This window comes from Dromaius novaehollandiae, chromosome 3 (genome assembly GCF_036370855.1).
Source record: "Dromaius novaehollandiae isolate bDroNov1 chromosome 3, bDroNov1.hap1, whole genome shotgun sequence".
NCBI classification, from domain to species: Eukaryota; Metazoa; Chordata; class Aves; order Casuariiformes; family Dromaiidae; genus Dromaius; species Dromaius novaehollandiae.
In genome coordinates this window covers 34,447,389-34,475,353 of record NC_088100.1, presented here as the reverse complement: position 1 = coordinate 34,475,353, position 27,965 = coordinate 34,447,389, and the positions used below count along the sequence as shown (strand labels likewise).

Here is a 27,965-nt window from a genome sequence, read left to right as displayed (position 1 = left end):
TCGAAGTGAAATTCAGAAGAAATACATAGCCCAACATTTACCTAGCACAAATAGCTAGCACAAAAGCAGCACGCAACTCCAGAGTGGGAAGGCGTGATTTGCCTAATAATATTTGTCCTAAATAAGAGGAACCTTCCCAAAACGGCTGAGACAGGCTGTACAGCGACACCCACAGCCCGTCAATCAGTGAGCCCAGCCCACGCCACCTCCGAGGGGGGAGCGGCCGTCACGGCCTGCCCCGCCCCGCCCCGCCCCGCCCTCCTCCCCCTCCGAGGCGGGGAGCGGCCGTTACGGCCCGCCCGCTGCCAGCGGGGAGGGAGCGGCTGCGCCGCATTCCAGGCAGGAAGGCCGCGGAGGCTCTTGCCCTCACCAAAGATGGCAACTGAAGGCAGGCCAGGAGCGGTGCCGCGCTGCGGCTGAGGCCGCTTCCGCCCGCCTGCGGCGGTCACATGACCTGCCGGGGCTGCAGCTGTGGCTGCTCGGAGCTGGCGGGGCAGAGCGGCGCGGGCGGGCGGGTTGCGGCGCCGCGACCCGCGCTCCCGTCCTCTCAGCGGTGGCGGCGGGCGGCCTGGCCCTGGGCGTCCTGCGGGGTCCGGCGGGCAGCGACATGGAGCCCGATGAAGGGGCGGACCGCACCCCGCTGCTGAAGGAGTCCCAGCCGGGCACGGGTGAGAGGCGCGAGGCGGGGAGCCGTCGGCTGGGGCCGGGAGCGCGGCGGCGCAGTGGAGGGCGGGTCCGGGCGGCGCCGCGCCCGGCGGCGTCGCGTTGCCATGGCGCTGGCGCGGCCCGGCTCTCCCGCCGCCGCCCCGCGTCTGCGGCTGCCCCGGCCGCGGCGGAGCGGCCCGCGGTGCCCTGCCCGCCGTGTTTCGGCGCAGGGGGCGCCGCAGCGGGAGAGAGAAGCTTTGGCCCCGCGCGGGTGCGGTTAGCCAGCTCCGCGGGACCTCGGCGAGCCCGGCCGCCGCATCCCAAAGCCCTCGAGGGCCCTGCGGGTGGACGGGCGGCGTGCCGAGGCCGCGGGCTTGGCCTTCAGTCTGCCGCGGCGAGGTGTGTTGGCTCTCGAGCACAAAGCCGTGCGAGCGAGCGCTGAGCTAACCGCGTCCTTACGCCTTTGCGAGGATCCGGGTTTTGTCTTAGACACTAACTATAGGGAACAGAAGTGCGCTCGTACTGTTTAATTTGCGTGTGAATATATATCCCTGTTTTTTCCTTTTTTAACGAAGAGAAGTGGGTAGTTTCAACTTAAATGTTGGCCTAGCTATTAGCAACTCCTGGGGCTCCGCTAAGGTTATAGTAGAGTTTCATTTGAAGGGAGAATTTGAGTAAGGCTATTTGCTTGTTGTAGACATACAGAGAAGAAGAAAAGTGGAAGAAAGCACACAGGTAATTATAGGAAAAGATGACCGTTACCAGGTCTTAACAACAGGGCTTAACAGCAGATCTCACGTGTTTAGGGTATTTATTGTCTGTGCTTTTTGGTTTCTTGCCATAGGCAAACTATAAACTTAAAACCTTACTTTATTTTTTTTAATATGTCACACAAAAATACTCTTAGTACTTAACAAATATATAACTGCAGCCACAGCGGCTGTTGTTCCTAGAGAGGAATTTGAGCTCAAGTTGGTTATTAAAGCAATAGTTTCTTAAGTTTGCACAATGTGTCATGTTCTAGTTGAAGTAGTTCACCTCACCCACAAGGAAAAATACAATACGATAGTAACTTCCTTTAACTGCATTACGACTCTGCATACAGACCTAATTTTCTTTATTGAAAGTAGAAATCTTGTTCGACTATAGCCACAGTGTTGTAAAACATGCTCCCGAAATCAGGATTGACTATAGGTGTAGGACCCACGACTACCAATCAAGGTAAGGGCTTGACTATCATGGTTAGCTGCCTTTAACTGTAGAGCAAAAATGTCTGTCGCTCTGTCAGTGTGTTCTGCCGTGTCATTTCCTGGAAAGGTAGGTAACTGAAATGCCTCTAGAATCTTCTTGAATCTTCTTCTATTTTGCTGACCTGATCTAATATTCTCCAGTGTTTGCAAATGCACTTAGTGAAAAGACAGGAAAACAGTAATTCAGCAGCCCTTTATTTCAGACATGCAGATCTACATGTTAGTCAGATTTTTATGCCGAGCTGTTTACAATTGAAAAAAATCTGGCCTTTGTGATCTTGTTCTTACATATCTTTGTAGTGGAGCTTGCTTTCCAGACAAGATGTAGACCAGTAAGAGTTTCCAGAGGAAGAATAATTGACATTACAGTTCATCTGCATTTCCAAGGGAAGTGGAAATAGCATGATATTCAGCTTTCTGTTGTTATTGCCTGTTTAACCTCAGCAAATACAGCTCAGCAGTGGAAAAGTTAAGTAGCTTTACCTGCAGTTATATTCATTGTTATAAATTAACTGACTACACGTCTTCTGTTTAGGACAAATTGCTTTTTAAACAACAATAAAGGGCAGTGAAGCAGTATGACTAGTTTTTGTGCAGGAAGAACTTCCTGCTTTTGGTGTCTTTTGTTTTAAAAGTAATCAATAAAATCTTGGCTGCTGTCCTTGATTTCATTTTAAAATCAGATGTGCCTTTTCCACATAGTGCAGACAAGACTTATCACAGGTCTGGAAGGCATGGTTAGTCTGTTTGCACAGTAGCCTCTTTTATTACCCATTTACTAAAGAAATATAGCAAATACAGTCTCTCTGTTTCCTTTTAACAATGTGTGCAGCCATAATAGACTTCAGATAAAGTTGAGCAGGGATAGAGAAGATAGTGAAGGAACAGAGAAATAGCAAAGTTCTATGACCTTCCTGAAAAATACAGTCTTGCAGAAAGGCTCTGCTGGTGCCACCCACTGAGAAAGAAGAGATAGCATAATCTCATCCCTGTTTCTAGAAAATTCACGGCAGGGAGAGATTCTTTAGACAGTCTGTTCACAAGAAAAGCTTTTTGCCTCATTGCAGATTGGAAAATGCAGTCAGGAGAGATATGGCAGCAGCTGATCAGGCTTCAGTCAGTCCTGCTGTTCATATAACTACTTGTTCTATTCATCATTTATACTCTGCATATCCAGAGAAAGATGTGGATGCTGTATGTTGATGTAGTATTTTCAGGTGTTGATCCCAAGTCCTGACAGAGTTTCAGATTTCTAGGTTATAAAATTTTCTATTAGCACCATAGTTTCCTTACAAGTGGAAACTCTACCTTTTATCCATTTGTAAATTCAGCAGATTCTTCATAGTGGTTTTTCAACTCTTTGACATTTCTGTTCAGTAAATTTAGGTATCTATTCAGATTTTTCCGGAGGGGGAAGTAATGATTTATTTCCCTTGCTTCTCTGATTTTTTTTTTTTTTAATCTAGTTCCCCATATGAGATGCTCTGCAGAAATCAGCAAACTCTACTGTGTCTGCAGTGCTAGTATGATGCATCACTTAAGAATTACTTATTATTATAACGATTGTCTTTGAGGAACTACATTTGACATTTCTCTGTTATCTATATTTCTTCAGGTATTGCTTTGAATGTATACCATCATGAGGGTCGACTTTTTAGTTGTGCTTAGATCCTACGCTACTCTTCTCTCCTGTAGTTGATTGTACCTTGTTAGGATTTAGCAACCATACTTCTATGGGTGTCAGCTTTAGCAGGAAAATATCTTTGTTTTTTAAAACATACAAATAAATATTCAAAGCTGATTCTTCCCATACCAAATAATATGTTTAATCTTCCTGTAAGTCTATAACAATCTCTCTTGAATCTATAAGATTTGTTTTGTTTGTATATTTATGCAGCAGGAAAGCTTCAGATTGGTTATCCAGTCAGGTCTTCTGCCTCTATCATTCTCTGCTGTCTTGTGGTAGGCACGTAATTATTATTTCAACTGTTCTTATAATGTCTTAGTTTTGAATCTTTAGGCACAAGGATTTACCAAAATACAAAGAGGGTTGGCTGCTTGCTTTTAAACTTATGCTAATTTCCAAATGGATTATGTTGTTAGTTTTAAAGCCTCAGAGTTAGAGAGGGCTCTAATGTCAGTCACTAGTATAGCTGCTCCCATGAAAGTCATCATGTGGACAGGCGAAGACCCTCTTGGCATGGATATACAGGTTCTGTGCAGGTAAGTTGCACAGCTGCTCTTCGGCTACGAGGACAACTCTTCAGCTTTGGTAGCCAGGCCAGTGTCATTACCCCTTGGCATGACAGGGGAGAGATCACATTGTTAGGAGTTTGTGATTAATGACATGAATGACATAAGTCAACCTGCATCATATGTAGAAGCTGTATTTTAACTTTAGTGTCCTGGAGAGCAGAGGGCCAAGATTAGCCCCATATACCATTTAGATCTCTTTCCTTCTTTTTTTCATAAACCAAACATCTCCTTTCCTTTCCTGAGAACATGAGCATTACCTTCCCGGTTCATAAAAAATTAGGAAAAAGCCTCCCTATTGCCACGGGTGATGTGCTGTCCAGAGCACAGTTTGACTGATCTGAATGACAAACAAGCATGACCTGGCACTGATGAACGAGCTCTGTCAAGTGCTGCTTGCTGTGTGCTACTGCACAGTGGGAGAAGGGAATCCGTAACTGTGTGTGTTATGGGACAGACTCTGGTATCTGGGTTTAAACAGCTGACGGAGTTGGCTTAATGCTGAAACACAGGCTTTGTGCTGAATCTAAGGCCCATTTTCCTTTGACAGCTTTATCATTGTGTGGTGGTTACAGAGGAAGGGCAGAGTGGGCAACTGGGAAACTGATAACTGTTTACAGTGCCGCAGCAGGGTTTGCCATTCCCCTTCCTGACAGTTTGATGGTTTTCTGCTTGGCAACTGTTAGGAAACGCAGCCTGGCTTATAAGCAAATTTTTCGGGGAAAATTGTCCTAGAAAACAGCATGGAATCTCACTAGCTGTTCCTTAGCTCTGCTTTAAGAACCTGTCTGTCTTGAACCACTTTCAAGTATATAACAAGCTTCCCACCAGTCTCAGTTTCTTAGCATGAAGTTCCAGTTTGGATAATTAACGGTGCGTTTTCAAGAGGACTTTAGAAACCATGTTTCTGAATCCGTTTCTACAAACCATGCATCACATTTCCACTGCAGCTCTTATGCTTAGGCATACAGCTACCACTAGTTTAAATCAGAATTACTTCTGTGTTTTGAACATCAGTAGAAAAATGGGCAGGTGTTTACCACCCACAAGCTCTATTATCCCTGTTGAGTACCTTCATTAAGAGTAGAGCAATTAACTTTTTTTGCTTATTTTTCCTTACCCATAAATATCTGAGATTACTGGTTAAACCTGTTTGTCACTCATTCTCTTTTGTTTTGTTTTTGTTTTAACAGAATCTAACTTTTTATTTACTCTCATTTCAGTGCCTGCATGCTGCTCAGCTCGCTACAATTTAGCACTGCTGGCCTTTTTTGGATTCTTCCTTTTGTATGCCTTGCGAGTGAACCTCAGTGTTGCTCTAGTGGATATGGTAGAACCTAACACAAGTTTAGCAAAGAATACAACTTCCAACGTGTGTCCAGAACATTCCTCTACTATCAATGTTCCTCGCAATACATCGGTAAGGTCTCATTTATATTCTTCTGAAATGTGACTTTTAAAGTTGTTTTTAATACAACTCTGTGATTGATGACTCGTGTAGGTAGCAAGAGAACTGCCTGCTCTTTACTAGATAGCCTTTTCAGAATGTGCGCTGGTTCTGTTAGAGATATTCTGAAAATGATAGCTTTAAATGGTTAGCTGATTTAGAAGTGCTGTGCTCATCGTCAGGTTGTTTTACGTACATCCTCTCTCTACTATCCTTTACAAATTGGCTAATCTGACCTTAAGTCTAATATGACTCACTGTTTTCTATGCCTGTGACTGACTGTTACTGTTACATCTGCATCAGAGCTCACATCAGTGCCCGTATTTGCCTGTCTGCTTTTCATACAGTCTTGATGGCATGAAATTACATTACACGTTACCTAACATGTAATATTTTTCTTCTCAGTTCTTTGGTCTCTTTCCCATATCATGGTTCTTGTCTTATATCCTTTGTCTCTTGATTTCCTTTCTAGTAATCCTTAAAATCCCATTCCCCTGACTGAGCAGGACTGTGTTGGATGTGAAAACATGCTTTTTGCCTTGTAACTGAATTTTCAATACTGAGGCCTCTCCACCTCTTCCTGCCTTTACTTTGCTTGTTTAGAGGTCATTTATTATTTATCATGATGAAACTGTAATTGTGAACTGGGAAGAAGATTATCTCATCGCTTACGTGAAATACGTGCTGCCCATTTAGATGCTCATAAATAATACCTTGGAAGTGATCCCATCCTTCAAAATGAATTTCTTGGGAAACAGTTGGTATCCTCTTGCTCATTTCCCATACAGCTTCAGACTTCATATCTCTGTCATCTTTGCTTTTATTACTTTGTCCACTAAACTCATCTTCCCTCGTCATGCTTGTCCTCTTCTTTGACCTATCCTTGTGAACTCTGTCCTTGGCTTCGCTCTTTTTATCTAATTCAAGTGTCTCCATCCCTCTGCTTGATTTTGCTCTCCAATAAGTTTCCTCTAGGGAAAGCCATTTTCTAGAGAGCCATTCGGTCCCCTTTCTTTAAAGTGGCATGAATGTCCACACTGTGATACAGGTGTGGGATTCACACTCATGTAGGCACGTCCTAGTGGTCAGTACCTACGTCCAGGTTGCTTGGAAGTCACCAAGGAATAACTGCCCAAGCATTTATTTTATACTCTTACGCTTTTCACACTTAAGCTACATATGTCTGTGCAGACTGTAAACTATTTCAATTAGCTTTCAACACAACTCTGACTGCAATATAGATGCATGTAAAGGAAGACACTAGGGAGGACCCCGTGAAAGATCTGTAATTTAGCCATAAAGGACTGAATGATGGATCTAAGTTGTATTAAATATGACCAGAGAAACTGCTATTTTGAGCTTACTGCATCTCGGGTTTTGTTTTCTCTTTTTAGGGGAAAAAATATTCTTGGGATGCTGATACTCAGGGATGGATCCTTGGTTCTTTTTTCTATGGCTATATCATTACTCAGATTCCAGGTGGATATCTTGCAAGCAAAACTGGAGGGAAGCTGTTGCTGGGGTTTGGCATCTTTGGTACTTCTGTATTCACCTTGCTTACTCCCTTAGCAGCAAATCTGGGAGTTGGCTATCTCATAGCTGTCAGAGCCTTGGAAGGACTGGGAGAGGTAATCTTTTTTTCTTTATAACCTGAAAATGTATCTGAATAATTTATTAATAAAGTGGAGTGATTGGGCTTTGTGGGAGTCATTATGCTTTTTGAAGTGTGTGGATTGTTTCATTTTGAGTAGCTTAATTTTACTTTTTTGAATAGTTAAAAAGTTTACCCTATTTTTGGTCTGTTTTCTGAATAAGAAAATAGATTTATTTGCAAGGATACCTATAAAATGCAACTACAATTATCCTCTCTTTCTCATTTGTCAGAAATTGGGAGCTCAAAACAATATCAAAAGCAGGAGAGAAACGAACCCTGACTAATTACCCTCACACTATGAATGCTTTTCATCAGTTAGCCTCTTGCTAAAGAAACTAACAGATTGCATTACTGTTTAATGTGATTTGAAACGTGGGAACTTGAAGGGAGCTCTAAAATTGTTACACTTCAACAGAATTAATTTTTGATTTCCAGGGTGTTACCTTTCCTGCTATGCATTCGATGTGGTCTTCTTGGGCTCCTCCGCTGGAACGCAGCAAGCTCCTTAGTATTTCATATGCAGGTGAGAAATTCCCACACTGATAACAGGATTATACATTTTTACTGCTGTAACAGGGAGGATTGATTTAAATCAAAGGGATTTATATTACCAATTTTAATCAGGATTTAAACTGGAAAGCATAACATGGAATTAAATCTTGTTTTTTGCATTTGTAGTCTTCATTTTTTCATGGTTTTGGTAACCCTGATAAAGTATATTGATCTGCAATTAAATATAAACCTCAGACTAAATTTGGTACATTTTGCTAACTGAGAGAGAGAGAGACAGGGTATGCATTTACTGAGCAATTACCTGGTTCTGTGAAAGTACTCTGATTTCTTTTACTTTTTTATTAAGCTAGGAAATTGCTAACTGTTAATATTGCTAAATGTTAATTGTTATGTTCTTGTAATTTTTTTAAGTAGTATTTTGATTAAAAAGTGGTATTATAAATGCTCGAAGAAGTACCAATTTTGCTAGCTTCGTATATAAGAAAAAAAGCAAGCTTTAACTGTATGTAGTCAACTATGAAGGAGTTCCTGAGCGGCACGCTATTAGAATGTAGTAGGTAACTTAAGATGTATTTTTGTATTATAAAAGACAATAACTGCTTTCCTTTTTTCCAGTCCTTAGCTGAGAGAGAAAGAAGTTATATTCTCAATGCATATAATATGATGTTTATAAAGCTTAATTTTGTCTAAACAATTAGAATTTCTCCCTTGATTCTGTGTATGCGGTTGTTTTTTTGAAAACATGTAAGTTGTGAAAATTTGAAGAGAATTGCAGTGTTTTTATTTTCATTTAATATGATAGGTCTAAGCTTTGCTATATATTGAAAAAAGTTTTTGATTTAATATTCTGCAAAGAAGAAGTAATTACAAAAATAATTGTTAAACATGAAAAATAGGTGGGGGATTTGACATCGTTTTGTATCTTGTACTGTTAAAGCTGTTTTAAGGTTATTTCCTAAACTGTGTTTTCTTAGTAATATTATTTACCACTATTATTTGCAATATTGCTTGGTGTTCTCTAAATTGTCAGTAAGATAATGACTTCTAGAACTTAATCTGGGAGAAGGGGAGAGATTTCTTCATACTGCTGTGTCCATGCACCAAAATGCAGTGTTGCTTCAGTTTTTCCATAAACCTTCATTTCTCTGGGGTTTGAAGTGATGTAAAAAGTTTCTATGAAGCTGCTTAATAAAAGATAAAGGGAATTTAATAGTAGGAATCACAGAATGGTTGAGGCTGGAAGGGACCTATGGAGATCATATAGTTCAACCCCCGCTGCTCAAGCAGGGTCACCTAGACCACGTTGCCCAGAATTGTGACGAGACAGCTTTTGAATATCTCCAAGGAAGGAGACTCCATCACCTCTCTGGGCAACCTATTCCAGTACTGTCACCCTCGCAGTAAAGAAGTTTTTTCCTCATGTTCAGACAGACCTTCCTGTGTTTCCGTTTGTGTCCATTGCCTCTCATCTTATTGCTGGGCACCACTAAGAAGAGTCTGGCCCTATCCTCTTCACACCCTCTCTTCAGATACTTACACACACTGATAAGATCCCCTCAGTCTCCTCTTCTCCAGGCTGAACAGGCCCAGCTCTCTCAGCCTTTCCGAAAGGGAGAAAAAAGGTGGGGCAGAATCTTGGAGGAGTTTTAAAAAAAAAAAAAAAAAAAAACAAAAAAAAAAACAAAAAAAAAACTGCCCTTGGAGGAATCAAGGAAGAAAATGTCCAAGGTCCCAGGCACTGCTGCAAGAGCTGCTTTTATTTGTGGGACAAGTTAAAAATGTAGATTTCTAAATTCACTAGTCAAAATTGACATTACCTCTTTAAAGAGAACAAATTTTGCTTTCATTTAATGAAGTAATTGCTTGTTTTACTCATTCTCGTTAGTGTTAATTCTGTTACAACGAAACTAATGGTTCCTTTTAGAACTAGGTTTCAGCAAGAAAATGGGCTATACCATGTAAACTAAGGCTGTGGTTTCACAAGCAGCTAAGCCAGTCTAATAGCTCACTTGTGCGGAAAGGAAGGAGGTTGTAGTCCTTTCTTCTTCCCTTCTCCTTGCGCCCCTCCCTCCTAGCCATGCGTCACATGCCTGCCTTTGGCTGTTGCAGTGCTATCACGCCCTTCCATGAGCCACTTTAACCCACTTAAGGCAGCTGGAAGGTTTTTTTTTTTTTTTTTCCTTTTTTTTTTTTTCCTTTTATCTATTTTCTGCCATATTAGGAAGTTAAATCCGCTTAAAAGTTTGCATGCGAAAGGCAGCACAAGTTAAGCAGAGAGCAGGGCTGGGACTGGCAACTACCGCATTTAGCAATAATGCGCGCTATGTCCTTGCATCTGGTGAAGCCACATGCTATTGTACGAGCAAGAAAAGGCTGGGGCCCCCAGCTGCCAGTTGTTCACAAATGTGGATGGATAAGCCATCTCGTGTAAATTTAGTGAAGTATTTCCTTTTCCCCCATTTTCTTAGTTGGCAGTCATGTCATCCATGGGTTATTTCATCACTTTTTTTTTTTTTGAGAACATGTGATCGAAGTTGCATGTAGTTGTTATTCTGACTTGTATTTTATATGAAGTATGTGGTTTTGTTTCTTGTGTTGGAAGCTTTCTCCTCAAAAGAAAAATGATTGTTCTTATGAAGATGGCATCTAAACTGTAGACAGCCTGCGTATCAAGATACTGTTTTCTGAGTTGAGATTAGGTTTGGAAAAGTGATCATATAACTAACAGTAAGAGACAAGGTCTACTCGTTAATTAACACCAACTGAGAGTTCCCAAGTACATAAATAATATGGTTTGAGTTTATAGTTCAGAGTAGGGGAAGGAAACCCGAGCAACCCTCCTGTTCAAAATGTATCTTGAATTATAAACTCAGGAATAGCTCTTTGTGGCTTGTGACTTGCATCCGAACTGTAATCTGCTGATCTTTCCCCTCCTGGCCTGATCCTACTCTGTGTTAAGTGATGGCGCATTTAGAAGCGGTTGATTGCTTGGGTGTCTTCCAGCTCTTGTGCCTAGCTCTCTGGCTTCTGTGGAGCTAGTAGGGGTTACGAGCAATGAAAAGTGAAGATACCAAGTCAGGAAATATTTATGCAAAAAAAAAAAGTCCTTAATGTTACTGCGATCAGTTCCATCTTGTTTTCTAACAATGTCAGTTTGCTAAGTAGAGTTGTTTTGGATATGTGTTTCTCATTCTATTTCATATTTAGGGCCACCACTTTATTGGAGATTAGTAATGTACCAAGAACTTCTGTACATTCTTTGCCCATGCTTATTGCTTTTTGCTTATAACTTTGTAATTGTGTGTAATTTAGTTTAGGGCTTTGAGTCCATTTTCGTGGAGGTGCCAAAGCAGCTTTTCGTGCCTGTGTTTCTTTTGAGATGAAATGGCAGCCCTCTACTGGTGGTGAAAAGTGTTTTCTGCATGATTTCTTGCAAAAAAATAACTGTGACATGCCACTTAGTTTGAGGGATACATAGATTACTTTTTTTCCTCCTTTCTCCTGGTAGGTGCACAGCTGGGAACCGTTGTGTCTCTGCCACTGTCTGGTTTAATTTGCTACTATATGAATTGGATTTACGTGTTTTACATATTTGGTAAGCGTTTTCTTAGTAATAAGAATACAATCCATCTGCTTTTCAGAAGTCACGGAATGTTGTATTAGTACCTCTTACATGAAACTTGAAATAAGACTTAAAGACAAATTTGACATGTCAGGGTGCTAATTTTTCTCCTGGGAAGTTAGTTCTTTAAAGCTAAGAAGATTCCTGAGGGGTGGCTATGTAAACTATGCTTCCAATGAGCAAAGCTGTCTCTCAGTTGAACAAAAGCTAGTATAAATCAACAGTTCTCAGCTCTCCCACAATTGGGAAATAACAGACTGTAATTTCTCATTTGAAGTGTGAAATTGAGTTAATAACTCTAATCCTAGGAGCAAACTTCTAGTACAAATGAAAGCATATCTAAAAAGTTACTGCTGTTGTACTGCTGTTCCATAAGGGGCTCAAACAGAATATATTTTCTAACAATGTCATAGATCTAAATGCAGCTTCTAATAGGTCTGTGTGCATGTCTGAGCTGTTTCATGTTCTGGATGGGAAGGAAAAAATCGGAATAGAAAGGATTACATTTTCCTCAACAAAGCCACCTCTAATTTTTCGATAAATAGGAAGGCTCAAAACAGAATTAGAGGAAACAAAAGATGAGTTGTAATATTATATAAAAGTACAGTTGACTTGGAGTGATTATTAAAAACGGTAACTCTTACTAACAACAGTTCTGGGGTTTAGTTTAAAAAAAGAAAAGGAAGACTGGTATATCAGTTAAGCTTTATGTAGCACTATTTTGTGTGCATGTTCTCAGTATTTCTTTAGTTAAATTTAATGTGAGTTATTTCCTTTCTGAGAGACACATCTTCCGTGGCTGTTTCATGCGACTGATAAAAATACAATATGTGCATGTATGCAACTCTTTTGCTGTGTGAAATGTTTCTAAAAACAACAAACAAAAAACAAAGCCACAAAAAAACCCAACTTCCTACTTAGTCTGCTTTATTGTTTATTACCTCTAAATGTATGTACTTAAGCTGCTTCTGGGAACTATTGTTTTTATGAAGATTTTTTTTTTTTCCAAATGATCTAATATAATTTTAATGAACATTATTTCTCTTGCTAAATCAACTGGGAGTGTTACTCGGTCAATATAACTGCTTTTATTTTTAATTCTCCTTCTTCACCCATATTTTCCCAATAATAGGTGCGCTTGGGGTGTTATGGTTCTTCTTCTGGATGTGGTTGGTTAGTGATACACCAGAAACTCACAGGAGCATTTCGCATACTGAAAGAGAATATATACTTTCTTCTCTAAAAGATCAGGTATAGCATTTTGGTATAGTCATTTAAGTAAGAACATAAGCTGTAAATATTGGAGTCAGCATAATGCTCAGTTAATAATTTCTAGCATAATGCTAAAAAAACAGCCTTAACCTAAAGGATTAAAGTAAAACTTTAAGATCCTTAAACTAAAAGAACAGACCTGTATTATATCTTTAAACTTTACAAAACAACATTTTACACCTTTTTTTCATGTGCATCTATTGTCTAGAGTAAAAAGGGAGAGAGATTGCTGTTAGCAGAGAAAGCAGTTTGGAAATGCTCGTGAGACAATTCCTAAAGCATGCATAAGGGTTTATTCCTGTGATTGTGGATATGTATTTCCAACCTGAAAGTTGGTTGAGAGATCAAAGCTAATACATGAGATTGAATAGCAAAGATTCAGCTCAATAAACATACGAGGAGTGACTTTAGTATTTAATTGTTGATAGTATAAACAGGAGGTAACAAATCTCAACAAGAGAAGGCATAATTTTTAAAACTGATTACAAAACATACTAGTAATTGGTTTACTTTGCAATAGTAAACAGCAGTAACATACCTTAAGATACCTTCAGTGAATACTGACCACAGCAGTGTCTTCATTGCTGATGACTTCGTCTGTTAACATAGACTCATTTTGTGCCCTTCAGAATGAATAATCACTGTTCATTTGGATAGGGTCAAAACACCTGTAGTTAAATGTTCATCTTTTTATCTGCTGATGGTTCTGTCTCTTCTTCTCTGCCTCCTATGTGCTAGCTTTCCACACAGAAATCTGTTCCCTGGAAGCAGATACTGGAGTCCCTGCCACTCTGGGCTATTGTTGTGGCACACTTTTCTTATAACTGGACTTTCTATACTCTTCTCACGCTCTTGCCCACATACATGAAGGAGATCCTGCGGTTTGATGCACAAGAGGTGAGATAAATAGGAACTGCTTAGAATGGAGAAACTTATTTACGAATCTTGGAATGTAAATATGTAGCTGGGAAATAGTAAAGTAAATACCGACAACTAAAGGGATACATCTCAAATGTTGTCTGTATTGTAATTTCCATGGGCCTTCAGGATCTATTCGATATTTGTATGAACTTTATCAGCTTTAACATTAGCTTTCCAGCTCATTCTTCTGGTTGAACATGCGTGATACTTCTTTTAACTGCTATAATCTAAAACAGTAGCTAGAAAAATATCTTCCTGTGGAGAGCAGGACTAAACTAAACCACAGACCTCCTAAAGTCCAGAAAGTGTTATTCAGACAATTTCACTTTTTAAAATTCTCCTATCAGAAAATTTCTAGTTATAGCAATTACTCGGCTGTGCTGCTTTTTCTTTAATGAGAAAGTTCCAGTGATAGCATAGTTTACCTGGAGGAGCTGGTATAGCTTAAGTAAAAGGGTGTTCAGATAGAGGTTTCAAGATGTTGAGCATCGCCTCCTTCCAGTGTAACACATGAGTTTGGTTTAGAGTAAACTGTTGAAGCACATCTTGCAAGAAAGAGGTCATGCCAGCAATCTTGGGAGGAAAAGGTGAGAGATTGGAATGCCAGAAGAGTGGGACATGCTAGAAAATGGCTGGAAAAACTAGCTGAAAGAAGTTGCTGTTTAGGTTCCTTACTATGCCTCCTGAGGGGAATACCTAAGTGTCTATAAAGGCATTTGCTACCACAGCCCTAAATGCATTTGTTTTGTAAAATACTATTGCATTAAATGGCAACAAGTTTTGCTGTGGAGTGATTTCCTATGTCTCTGGGTTATATTTCTTCTTTTTTGAGTGACTTCAAAGTACTGACTGTTGTGACACTTAAAAGAAAAACATTTACATAATAGTGTCAGACTAGCTTTGTTGCCACATGTTTATTTGGGAATTGCATTAGTGTTTTAAAATGTTTTGTAGTAACAATTGTATAGTCTCCCAGTTTCCATCTTGTAATAAAGGGAACAATTAAAAATGCTGCTGCATCTTTGAACAGTGCTTCAAAAGAAGATGTTTTTATTACTGAGACTGTCTTCTATTTTTTCAAAATTTTCCTTACTACTTTTTGAAATTGAGCATTGAAACCTAACAGCCAGCATCTTTGCTGACAGAGTGGATTCTTGGGTGTGCTCTCATTTCAAATTAAATGTTATAGGGAAACTTTCTCTTTTTCCTTGACAAATCTACTGCTTATAATAGTACACAAATATTAAAACATTTCAATCCAATTCCATCCGATATCCATCCAGATACCTTTTTAACAAAGTTTTGGCAATTTATAGTTAGCCATAATCACGTGAAAAGGCTGAAAATTTATGCAGCAAGAACTTCTTATTTCCCTTATCAGAAAAACAATGCAGAATAAGACAGGAGTCACTAAACAACTATTACTTAAAGTAATGGGAGTTAGCAGGTGACTTCAGTATACGCAATGGCAGGTCATGAATAATAGCTTTATTTTGGGATCATATGATATACAGGCTGGATCTGATGAAAGTCCTTATCTTCTGTGTTATCTCTGCTTATAACCAGCATCAGGTATTTCAGCATAGAGGTGGGATAAGATAATCCTGAGGACTTATAGTAGTACAGACCCCTGAGACTCCAAAGAGCTTTCAATTATAAATAGTATGAACAGCTTCCACTTATATTAGTAATTCACTTGATACCCTGCTGTATTTGAAATGGCTGTTTCTGGAATCTCCTATGATCAGGTGAATGGACATGAAGTGTCTTTATGTATATTTTTCTTTTTCCAAAACCCAGTTGCTGATTTATACCTCTGAATTTTTCAGATTTGCTGCATTGGTGGTCAAGGATTAAGTCATGCAATGAAGAATTTACACATGGGTAACTTTAGACTGCTTTGCCTTTTCTAGGCCCAGGTTTCTCTTACAATAAAACCAACAGTAGTTACGTAGATGGTCGTGACACCTCTGTTTCAGTGTGTCTTAATGCTCCAGCACAAATGATTTTGCAGCACACTGAGTTGTTGGTTCAGTGTTTTAACTATCTTTTTTTTCTCATTAACAGAATGGTTTTTTATCTGCCCTACCTTATTTCGGCTGCTGGTTATGTATAATTCTGTCTGGACAAATTGCTGATTACTTACGGGAAAAACAGAACTTGTCTACAGTTTGTGTTCGCAAATGTTTTACCCTAATAGGTAGGTGCAAGTATCTTCTTGGTTTGAAACATATTATAGGGCCAGTCTGGGAAAAATTAAGACATTGAGAGGGTAGTGTGACATTCCAGTGTGAAATTCAAGCAGGGTTGCACATGGCTTGAGAGAAGCTGCTCTTCAGTAATATTAATTGTGCTAAGGTGTGGAAGTGGAACAAAAATGTATGCATCCACTTGCTGGGCTGGACATCTGACATCCTATTATCTTCTAGTATTCCTCTAAACCCAAGTATCTTAAGCTTGGCTGGTACTTATCTGGCTGCCTTAGCTGAAAATACTTTATATTTCAATGTGTAGTATTGGTGCTTTTTCCTCTCCACTGCCCAGCTGTCAGGTCAAAAAGTTTTTAAAGGTCTTTGGTTTGGTTTTGTTGTTGTTGTTGTTGTTTTTCGTTTTGTTTTTTTGACTTTTCTGTTTCCCTGACCAGTAGAGTACCATATTAACAACTTAAGCTACAACATTTACGGTATTGTTTTGGTTTTTTTTTTTACGTTAACAACAAGCAGAACCCTTTCTATGTGTACCAAAATAATGAGGAAAAATCATCTAACTGCACTGTCCTGTATTAAGTAAGGAATACCACCCATCTGTAGTAACTCAGTTTCTCAAGTAAAACATATGACTGAAGCAGCAGTTCCCTAGATTGCTTTAACAACACTTGAATCAAAGGACAGAATCTTTAAATGTGTTTGGGTTTCCTTGAAAGTCAGTAAAATCCCTGTTTGGGGTCCAGTGCCCTTTTACATATAAGTACCATGCTATAGGCTGTTCTTGGGGTTTCGTGTGTGTTTTTTTTTTTCCCTGAAATACAATCCTGACATGATTTTAGTCAGCCATCACCTGTGCCCAAGAAACGTATGTTTCCTATTTTATTTTTGCACAAGCCTGCACACTTGAGAACAAAAGCAATTAGTTAATGAATTTAAAGTGGAACCAAGAATTTTTGACAATACTCTTAAGTGGCTCTAAGGGGCATGAGGGGGGACACAGTAATGAAACTGAAAGTTTGAAATCCAGAAATGCTTATGTATTTTAAGTTAGGTGGGGGTTTTTTGTTTTTGTTTTTTTTAATCTCGGTCAGGGGTGAGTATAATGTTAAAAGGGATTGTTAAAACTGTGGCTGTGCCTTCTAAGAATGAGAAGGTGTCCTAGTTGAATAGAGGCTTGAACATACAGGTTTTGCACTTAATGCTGCCACTGGACTGCTGGCCTTGAGCAAGTTCATTTTATTACTCTTCATTGCAATTTGCCCTCTTGGAAATGGAGAATATGATGCTTCTCATTTTGTTTCCTGTTGAGGAGTGTTGTATAAGCACTACACTGCTGCTCTTGGGATCATCAGCTGCTAAGAAGGCAAGAGAGAATTCATCTTGGTGAATTTTCTAAAAATAGTTCCTAAATATCGTAAAGTTTAATTTCAGTGTTGCAGTAGCCTATGCATCATGGCTTTATAGTAAATAATAAAATATTAGCAGAGCATTCACTAGCCAGCTACGTATGGCAGCATCTTTGCATGTTTGTGTGTCTTGGTGTATTCCAGAATTTTCGCCTTGGCAATAATTCTTGTAAAGAGCTTTAAGAAATAAGCTATTGAAGACTATTTTAGATCACTGGCTGAAATGGAGCTTGTAGATGTACTCTAATCAAATTATTTCTTTTAAGGTATATGTAAAGATGGAATCAAATCTGTCTCAGAGAAATTTCACCCTAGTTTCTGTCTGTCTGTAGAACTCAGTTTTTTTGTTTCGGTCAGTATTTATTCTAAAGATCTTGTTCCTTAGTCTTGTGAGCTTTAGGTAATATCAGGTGGAGCCGAAGAAAGAAGACAGGAGTGTTGCAGACTGCCCCTAGAATTGAAGTGGTAGCTGGATTACAGATGAGGACAGCTTTTGTTTTATTCAGTGTCCATAGAATTATTTGTGTGTGTTGTCCCTAAATGCTGTGTGATCTCCTGTGTTGAGTGTCTGCTATTGTGGCAAACTGGCTACTTATGTTAGACACTACCAGTTTTGCTACTAGTTCATAAATGCCATGTGTTTCACTTAACTCGGAGAATTATGAACAGTACCTGAGAGGTGGAATATTCAATGCCTTCTCTGGTTCAGTCTTCAGAAGAAAGATTAATTGTAACAGGTACTTGACAAAATTAAAGACAGAAAGGAAAGGAACAATTAAACAGAAGGAAAGAACAATTAAAGATTTACCTAAATTATGTATATTCAAGTGGGCAGGACAGCGATGACATTCACTACAGTACTTAAAAATATTGCCTGCAGTTTCTGAAGGTTTTTAGTTATCTTGTGAGGGTAAGCAGAAAAAGAGCAACATAAATGCTATATTTCTCTTTTCAAAAGGCTAAAAAAAAACATTTCTAGGAATAGAAACCTTAGCGAGTAGACTTACTGGATAAAAGAACGTAGACTGATGTATTTTGTCTGAAGTGAAGGTTTTGACTTCCTTATAAGCAAACTAATGAAATGGGTAAAATTGCCATTAAAACAGTGATAATTGCTTAAAAGAATGATACATTGTGAATGGCTTTCTTGGGCTGAGAGGGCATATTGTCAGGCATGAATCTGTACCCAGCCCAGTGTTTCAATATTTTGCTTATTTAAGGCTTGGGTAATTGGACAGGAATAAATTTTCAATCACTACCGGGATAGGCAAGCCAAATAGAATCCAAAACCATCTTGATTACCTTGATTGAAAACCTTGGTTACCTGGCAGGAGAGGTGATCTGGAATCAAGGGCTGTACTGAAGACAAGTACAAAGGCTATATTTAGGAAGTTGATTGCTGATTTAAATAAATAAGTAAATAAAAAGTGAGGGAGAGACATTAGGCAACAGTAGTGCAGGGCAGGGTCTGGATGATAGCGAATCAGCAGTTAAAGTAGGGATTAGTGAATCGGCATTAAATATGAGATCACGGAGTCCACACAGTGCAGCCTGCTTGACCTATGCCCACACCTGCAAGCGATTCACTACCTGCCCCTTCAATTGCTTGCTGCAAAGCAATATAACAAACTCGCAAGTATTTTTTGAAGCCTGCAGCATTTTGATGGTTCTGTTTACTGCAGGACCTCACAGCCAGACCCATACAGCTCAGGGGCAGCATGCTGTGGCATAATGAAACGCAGGAAGCTTTTTGGTTAGCTTCATCAACAAAAGCCATGTACTTGGAGCTGTTCTCAGAGATCACCATGAGTGTATGTACCTGGCCAGTTCTGGTGTGGGAAATGGGCACCAAAGTTAACTTCAGACAAGAAGCGGCATGCAATAGCTCACGAGGGCTGCTAAGTTGTTCCTGGTACCTGAAGGTCCCCAAGGTTAGCTTGGGTTGTCTACACTATACTGCAGACTGCAGTACAGCTGTGTGAGATATTCAGATTATAAACAAGAAATTAAGCTAATTCTAGGAGGTGTTATCAGGAAAACTATAAAACTATTCCTAAAAACTGGAGAGTTAAAAGTAATTCTGTCACAGTACACTGTTCACCTACTGGCATCAGCACAGCTTCTATTAGTTGTTGGGGTTCTTGCTGGTTTGTTTTTTAATAACATTAAGTTGGCTTTTGAAGTCACTTTGAGTATCAGTTGAATTCTGGTGATCTCTTACTCAGTTAAAGCTTCTCCTTTGCAGTCAGAGTGGGATTTTTCTGGTCTGGCCAACGTGCGCAGCCTGGCGCTCTCTGGAGGCAGCAACACGGTTGCAACCCATCTCCTGCCAGGCCTGCTTTACTGTGCATAGCACAGTGCTGGATTTTGTACACAAGGTGGCAGTGGAAGTTGTATAGAAGATGTGTACACAGCTTGGAGCCTGTTAATGTCTCTCCAGCTCTTAAGAGTCCTTTGATTCTAACATTGTGTTTTAAAGGGATGATTGGACCTGCAGTGTTCTTGGTAGCAGCTGGATTCATAGGCTGTAACTATGCACTGGCTGTTGCATTTGTGACCATATCAACAACACTAGGAGGATTTTGTACATCTGGTTACAGCATCAACCATCTGGACATAGCACCATCGTAAGTATTGCTGGAGCTATTATTAGTGCTTGTGATACACTTATGACTACCTTCTTGTATTGCTGGGATGTCCAGAAGCGTTACGTGTGGACCACGGTGCTGTAGAGACTTGGAATGCAAACAATGCTGACTCTTTGGAGTTTGATCTTCAATATAGAATCAACCTGGGTTACTAGACACACATATAAAGGCTTCATCACTGCTTTAACTTCAAATCAAAATTGTTGCCTTTTTCTTATCGGGCCCTGGTTTCTGTCACTTGTATGTCTCCAAATGAGACATACATAAGATTTGATATTGGAGGATTTACAGTTGTCAGCACTGTATTTGCAAAAAGTTGCAAATTTGGCAGAGGATGTGATATGAACAACTATTTAGTGTAACAGTTTTTGTCCTATTTGACTAACAATCTTAATAGAACAGTGTTTATGGAACAGTGCAGTACACTTAGGTATTTCATTCTTCTAAGCTTTTCCATTAGAACCATCAAGTCTTAGCATAAGCATAATCATATTTATTGCAATTCAGGCAAGTCACTTGTATTTGGAAAGCATCCTCTATACACTGGTGTTAGTAGGTGACCTGTTTTGGACAGAGACTCACATACGAACAATTACTCTTAAATAACTATTCAAAATGGAAGTTAGTCTTCAATTTTAATTGTTTCTCTAATGTGTTTCAAATTGAGAGCCTGAGAGAGCTGTGTGTTTCCTGAAAAACAAGGATATATATGTATATTCTTTCGAAAGTCCATAGGTATTCTTTTGGAAGTCCACATAATATTTGCCCTGGTAAAAGCCAAGCACTTTGTGTGGCTAATGTGTAGGAATTCAGTCTTTCCACTGTTCTGCCACAGAGTTCATATGTGGTAAGTCAGTTGGATCGGACACTTCTGTGATCGTCACTGAGGTGCATGCTTGTATCCTCCGACTTCAGGAATGTGGTCGCTTAAGGATTCCTTAGTCCTGAAAAGGGATGGGCACTTTTTGAGGGTGGCTGAGGCTGCCATAGTTTCTAAAGGGAGCCCGCAGCAGCTTGAGTTTTGTTCTTTGAATATAAGAAGTACTGTATGTTGTTAAATACTCTTAAAATCAGATCCTGAGGATCTCAAATCAAGCATCTGGGAGGAGTATACCTTCTTGGCCTGTGTTTTCATTTCATATATGTGAGATGGGTACCATATTGTCATCTCATCCCTCAAGAGTGTTGTGAAAATAGAGTAATATCTGTGAAGTGTTCTGTTGAAAAGCCATTGGGATGATTAAAATTCTGCTTGTAATAATTGAATAGTATACAGAAAGTAAGGCCTGGGTCCATGCATTGAGCAAGTGGAGTCAAACAAAATACTAAATGCTGTTCAGTAAGTGAGCACAATCCATCCTATGCCCTGAGTGCAACAGAGCTGTAACAGGAAGAAGGAAATCATGCAGCTGCAGCGTGCCTTTCATGAGGCATATGCACAAGCAAATGTTTTGTATGCAGGTGACAATTGAAGTTTCCAGTTTCAGGATGGGGGGGGGGGGTATGCATTCAGATTGGGGAGGTGCTTGACTTTGCAGTCTTAATGTTTCTTTCAGGGAGGAATTTGTATCTGAGAGTATACACAGTATCCTAGGTGTCTGAAAAAGCCACAAGGAAAAAAAAGTCATGTGGAGTGTCAATGATATGTCTGTATCAGCCAAGTAGGCTGATGTTCCCCCTGACCTAATCCCACTCTACTCTTTTTATCCTCCTCAAAGTCCTGCTTTTATTCCCTTTGCATTTAAGTCAGACAAGTTCTTCCATCCCTCTGTCCTCTCACATATGCAAAAGGGACTGGTTTTGCAGACTGATTACGGGTGCAAGAGAGGCAGGTGTCTTGCTCCTTGTTCAGGAACTTTGGCCCAGCATTGCCTGTAGAGATGAATGGCTGCATCTGCAGGAAAACTTTCCTGAAATATGCTTAGGGTGGCTGCTGTTTTATTAAAATCAGTGACTTTCTATTCAGCATATGCAAGCTTTAATTTGGGGAAATTCTATCTGAATGGAGACAGAGAAGGAAAAGGGCATGTCCTTGTAACAAAGGTCATACAGAAAATTGTCTTCAAATACAGAATTACCAGAATATCTAATACAAGAAGAGTCCTTTTTTTTTTTTCTTCTTTCCACCTGCTTAGGTTTTTGGAACTGTCTGAACTCTTACGGCTGAAATGGCCCAGGCAGACATCCACAATTTCAAGGAAGAGCTTGGCATAATTGTAAAAAAAAATCTGAGAACAGCCTCTGCATACATAAGACTAACCAGAAGCAATTCAGAGCAATTCTACAATGCATTTATGTGCCCATTGTAATGGGGCAAAAGTATGCTGATCAGAATAGCAAAGGGCCCCTTGTCGCTACTAAAACTTGCATGATACTAAAGAAATAATATTTAGATTCCCAGGAAAAAGTGAATGAAAATACTGATACTGAAGAGGGAAAAAATAACTGCTGTATGTTTTTGGTTTCTAATGCACATTTGTTATGTTATCAGTGCATTGAATTGTTAGAGGTAGACAAGATCGTTCTTGTGTGGGAAATCTATTCCACTTTAGCTCTTAAAAAATTTGAATCCTGGCAACATACTGTTGTAAATTTAAGTATGTCACCATGAGGTCTTACATTATTCCTTTGGCTCTGTTACATGCTATACACTTCACATAGCTGTTCTTGTACTCCTGATTTTGCTTTGTAACTACCTTGAAAGTCCATTCGTATTCACTTACACCTACTATGTCATAAGAACCTGACCAACAGATTGTTTATTAGTCTTGCTCTACAGATACGTCATTATTTGCTTTCATATTACATACAGGAGTCTCCACTATGCTGAGGGAGTGGCATAGTTGCTATCTGTATCAAACACTGAGCTTATCAAGAGTGCACCCATGTCAGAAACACTAGGCAAAACTGGAGGCATTCGGCCAGCAATGAATTGTCTAAGATCTCTGGGGACCAGACAAACTACTAAACTGTTTAGTTTTGAAAGTGTGTGTATAAACGGTATTGTAATGCTTAAACACATCGAAGACAAAATACATTTATTTCTATTTAAAGCCTTTAAATGGAGTCTTACTGTATGCTTATCTGACTGAGGAAGCTTTTACTTTCCAATTTTAAGCATTTCCAAGATACCAAAGGGATATAAATGTTATATATGCTGTATTTATAAGAAATAAGTATCACTGTAACTGCAGTAGTGAAGTTCAGTCTAAAATACGTTGCCATACTTTGAACTGATACGTATGTTGATTTTTAAGAAAAAACAGCTAATAGGTTTAATAATTTACTTTCTCAGGAAAAACATGTGTTTTCCTAATCTTATTGGACTGAATGCACATAGCACAACCTTTTATACCAATGATATGGTTGGATTCTCCTGTTTTAGTAAATGAAAATAGTCAAAAAGTCTTTAGAGACATGATTATATTTTTCTTGTTATGTTGTCATTGTTAAAATAGGTGAAGACAGGATTTCACTCTGCTAAACAGCCCAAAGTGATCACTGGGGGAGATGTTGTTTCTCCTCCATTAAACTACAGCTGATCTTAATGTTTTGTATGATTCTTCAGCCAGGAAATCCAACTTGAAAATCTGAACTTCAGGGATGTGTTGCTGTGGTGGTTGGAAGGCTGAGCTCAGAGTGTAAAATGTTGAGTCTCAATTCCCTTCAGACTCTCACAAGTCTGTGCTTGTGGTACAGCCTCAAACATGATTTTTTTTTTCCCCTTGCAATACTCCTGTGAGATGTTTAATTGCCCACAGATGAGACGCTGAGGCTTGGATGTTAAGCAAGTTACCAGGCTTTCCCAGCAAGCTTTTATGGCTGTGTGTATGATAGAGCTACACGTTCAGGGAATCGGATGCCTCAGAGTGGAACTGCGAGAGTGGCAACCAGCAAAATGGGATAAGCCAGACCCATTCCCTGTTGGCGTTTAAAGCCCTGACCCAGGGAAAGCTGAAGGGAATGACTGCTGCAGAGCTCTGCTGACTCAGGCCTTTGGAACTGGCTCTGTAGTGTAAATGGGAATATCCATCCAGGGTAGTGACACTGCCTTTTTGGCAGATACTTTTTAGCAATGATATCTGAAACATCTCTTACTGTTGCCAGACAGCACTATGTCGTACTCAGTGTTGCCTTTCCACTTCAAGGCATGCAATGTTTCTTTCCTAATTTCTCCAATGGATCTGTTCCAGAGAGTTTGGTTGTGGCTTAGCTAAGGGGATGTGGTTTTGGATTATGGGTCCTAAGCAGAGCTGTGAGTAGTTAATTTAAGGTAAATTCTGTAACTGGCCTCTGGAGAACATAAGTGTGTATGGAGTTTCAGTTAGAATAAATGCAACTGATTCCCACTTGAATATTTGTTTTTTAATTTGTGTGATCAAGATGAAGCTTGTGTGATCTGATTAGGCACGATTGCCTCCATGGCTGATGAGCAGGATAAGTTTAATAAGCAGTGGAACAATTTCTCTTACAGGTATGCTGGAATCCTCCTTGGAATCACAAATTCATTTGCCACCATCCCAGGAATGGTGGGGCCAGTTATTGCCAAGAACCTCACTCATAATGTAAGTCTATTTACTGTTTTTTCAATTACTATATTTTATCTCTGAATGGAAATAAAGGTAAAATCAAAGACCTGTGTAGGGCTTTAGAACTTTAGTGACTCAGCTGTTATGTTCTCTAGGCAGAAAAACTTGCACATTTTTATCATGTGTTAGAATTCTGTTAAAATTCCAACTAGACAAGACAGCTGTAGTATTGTTTTATCAAGTTAAGACAGGCTCTTCCATGTTTTTTGGGGGGGGGTTGGTTTTTTTTTGTTTGTTTTTTTGTTTTGTTTGTTTGTTTTCAAAAATCAAATCAGTCCCCCAAATAAGCTGTTGAGTTGCAAGGTCAGCATTTGTCAGATGAACAAGAGACTAGATTCAAACGTATGGTTTTTATAATGCATCCTTCTGTATGTACATCACAAGATCAGAACATTCTAAGCTATGTTAGTTTCCCAAGACCTAAATTGAAGAGTAGGTGTTAAATTTGACCTCCAAAATGGTATAGTTGGACAGAAAGTGTGATTTAAAGTTTCTTGTTTTTTTTTAAAGGGGGAGGTGGGGGGAAGAAAGGCATTGTTTGCTTGTTTTTAAACCAACTATATGATTTATTCTAAAATATTGTAAGAAAGGAGACTGGAAGGAGCAAGTTTATTGATACAATTGAATTGCTGCTGTTTGTGATCACTCCAGTCATTTCCTTAAATAAATTGAAAATATTTGCTAATGCATAAAACCAGACAAATACACTTCTTCCAGGCAGGTTTTAACGATTTTTTCCCCACCCCAATATGAATGTGCTGTTCTGGTGGTGGTCTGTTTTTCATAGTAAGATCATTTATAGGTTTGTTAAAGTAGTCATTTGCAATTAAAAAAAAAAAAAGCTTTAAAACATCTGCATGTATTATTTCTTTATATATAAAGTCCACAATACTTTGCTATACATGTCTTCAAGCTTTTTTTACAGCAAGTACCAGAGTTCAGAAGATTCTCATTGAAATCGGAGTAAAGATAAGTATCTTGTTTGAGCAAAATTCACATATAGCTAAAATGCTGATGAGTCTGGAATCTCCACCTAGTAGTCATTAACATTAACTTACTGTTTAGTACAGGGAGAATGTCTGCTGTTGAGCCAGCTGACCTGAAAGCCAAGTAGCGTTTCCCATTAAGTTAATGTGCTCTGTGTGTCTGTGTAGTTGTCATGCAAATCTGAATTTGGATATGAAGACTGTGCATCTGAGGTGATAAACTGATCCAGATTATCTAATGTAATTTTGGTAGGACTGTCTGTGTATGCTGGGTTATTAAACTGAAGTTGACTAAACTGGCAATTTGATCTTTTATGCTTATAATGCTTTTATGTTGATATGAAATCATGCTGTATAGCATTTACATTTAAATAGGCAGGCCATGTAGCATCTGTTTCAGAAATACTTTTTCTTGAGTGTGGAGCTGCTAACTGACTGCATTTTTTTCTTCCCTTTTGACAGAATACTGTGGGAGAATGGCAGACTGTTTTCTATATTGCTGCTTCTATTAATTTATTTGGAGCAATTTTCTTTGCATTATTTGGAAGTGGAGAAGTTCAGGACTGGGCAGTCAGTGGTTATCGCTTGCACAGAAACTGAAGGAAACACTGAAATACTAAAGCTGTGCTGAATCCCTATGTGCGAGAATTACGTGACCGGAAAAGTGCCTTTCCTACTGATGCCCAGGAGTCTTCAGAGCTCTTCAGTTTAATTATTTTATCTGTGTGTCTTTTATATTGGAAATCATTGACAGCATATGTATGTTATTTCCTAACAAGAAACTACTTGAATTAAATAGAATGGCTTCATGTTAGGACTTGATATCAAATATATGATCAGAGAATTAACATTTTAAATTGATGTGCTAGGCTCAATTTCCTTCCAAATTTTAATTAATATTTTCTGAATTAATGAATAGGAGGATGTTTGATACTGAAATGAGAGGAAAAAAGAGATTGTGTAGCAGCATAAGGAGGAATGGAATGCAAAGAACTGTACATGAAAAGCAGTGCTTTTATTTCTGTAATAAGATTGATATGTTTGTTTAAATGTCCAGAAAATTTCTAGTTTTCTACAGTCTTTTATAATTCTTTTATTTTTGTCAGTGTTTTAATTGAAGTCTAAGAAATGCACAGATGGCTTTATTCTATTTTATGCACAACTTCTCTGTATATAAACATTTGCTGTTTCAAGAAGACAGCTTCACAACTGATACAGAGCAATGAGGAAGTAAAATGTATGGTTGTGACTGACAGAGTAAGCCATGTGTTACTGTTTCCTGTGGTGCAGGTTTTTTAAATGGGCCTTATTTTTTATTCATCTGTGCAAAGAAGTGGTGCAAATCTGTGGTTTAAATCTAGGCAGTGTAAAGAGTGAACCAGAAATAGAATGTCTGGATGTTTACATTAACATACTTTCAAATTGGCAGTGCAATTTTTGGCTGTAAATTGATACAGTGGAATTCTTTCCTCTTGCATGTAGATGTATATGTCAGCTTGTCAGTGTAAATGCAATAGAATAAGGCCAGTGTAGGGCATAATGAAGAAAATTAGTTCTATAACAGTCATGTTAGATAAAAGTAGAATAAAAAGAACTAATGCAATATCCTGATGCTTTTTTCTCCCGTCAGCATAGAATTTCACACTCAAGCATCCTTTGCACAACATGCGATTAAATGCCACACAGTAGGATTAAATGAAGTCTGTGAAAACAGCGGCCTAGTTAAGAATGAACGGCTGAGTAATCTTGTCACAAAGCAAAGGAAAATTCCCATGCCAAAGATTCCTGGATTGGAGCAATTGGGTAAAAAAAAAAAAAACACTTAAATAACTTTAAAAAGGGCTCTGGGTTTTCCATATACCACCAATTCAAAAGAAAAATTCAGTACTGAAGCTGCTCCAGTGGAGCCTACCTTCCTTCATTTCTGGGAAATGGCATCCGCCTTTTACTAGCTTTAAGAGCCATATTGTTGTGACCTTCGTTGTCGTGTCTGATTGGTGGAAGTGTGTTTAAATCTGTGTGTATCTGCAGCATTTCCACAATAAATGATGCAAAGTTCAGATGAAATCAGTAGTTTTTAGTGGGAGTATGTTAAAGCTATGTTGCATCTCCTGTGTTTCCACAATAAATGCAATAAATACTTACCTGTGCAGCAGTTGTTGAAAATGGTCACCTTCTGGAAGTTACAACACAATCCTCTAATTAAAGTATGCTGAAGAACATTGTTGACTGGATTAAGGGATGGCTAATGGTTTCCTGAAAAACTACCTGCTTCATCAGCTGCTTATCTGGCTTTACAGGTGAGTAGCATGTCCAACCGGACACTATATTAGAAGGAATAGTTTCACTTTGTTTTCAGAGATTTGTATTCTCTTAGTAGTCTTGTTTTTTTTTTTTAAAAAAAAAAAAAAAGAAAAAAGCTTTTTGGATATATATTGAATTAATTTACTCCTCTGCTCTTCTAGAGGTCATGAGTAGGGCAACATACAGACAGGGTTTCTGTTTTGTCTGTTCTGAAGCTGAAACTTAACCTTCTCATGCTTTCAGTCTTT

The 27,965-nt window shown here is 39.0% G+C and overlaps 1 protein-coding gene across 8 annotated transcripts; it reads left to right on the top strand.

Moving 5' to 3' along the window:
- The first annotated feature begins 318 nt into the window (after positions 1–318).
- SLC17A5 (solute carrier family 17 member 5) lies at positions 319–27,557 on the top strand. 8 transcript variants are annotated; one of them, XM_026102285.2, is made up of 11 exons: positions 323–668; positions 5,372–5,568; positions 6,990–7,223; positions 7,685–7,772; positions 11,271–11,357; positions 12,517–12,635; positions 13,395–13,553; positions 15,645–15,777; positions 19,670–19,817; positions 24,313–24,403; positions 25,341–25,940. In XM_026102285.2, the coding sequence occupies exons 1-11, from the start codon at positions 608–610 to the stop codon at positions 25,392–25,394; spliced, it is 1,371 nt and encodes a 456-aa protein (XP_025958070.1). In that variant the 5' UTR covers positions 323–607; the 3' UTR covers positions 25,395–25,940. The 8 variants fall into 8 exon arrangements, with proteins under 8 accessions (XP_064364745.1, XP_064364746.1, XP_064364743.1 ...); XM_064508672.1 differs by having other exon boundaries at positions 324–668; positions 25,353–25,940; XM_026102283.2 differs by having other exon boundaries at positions 326–668; positions 25,876–27,557.
- The last annotated feature ends 408 nt before the right edge of the window (positions 27,558–27,965 follow it).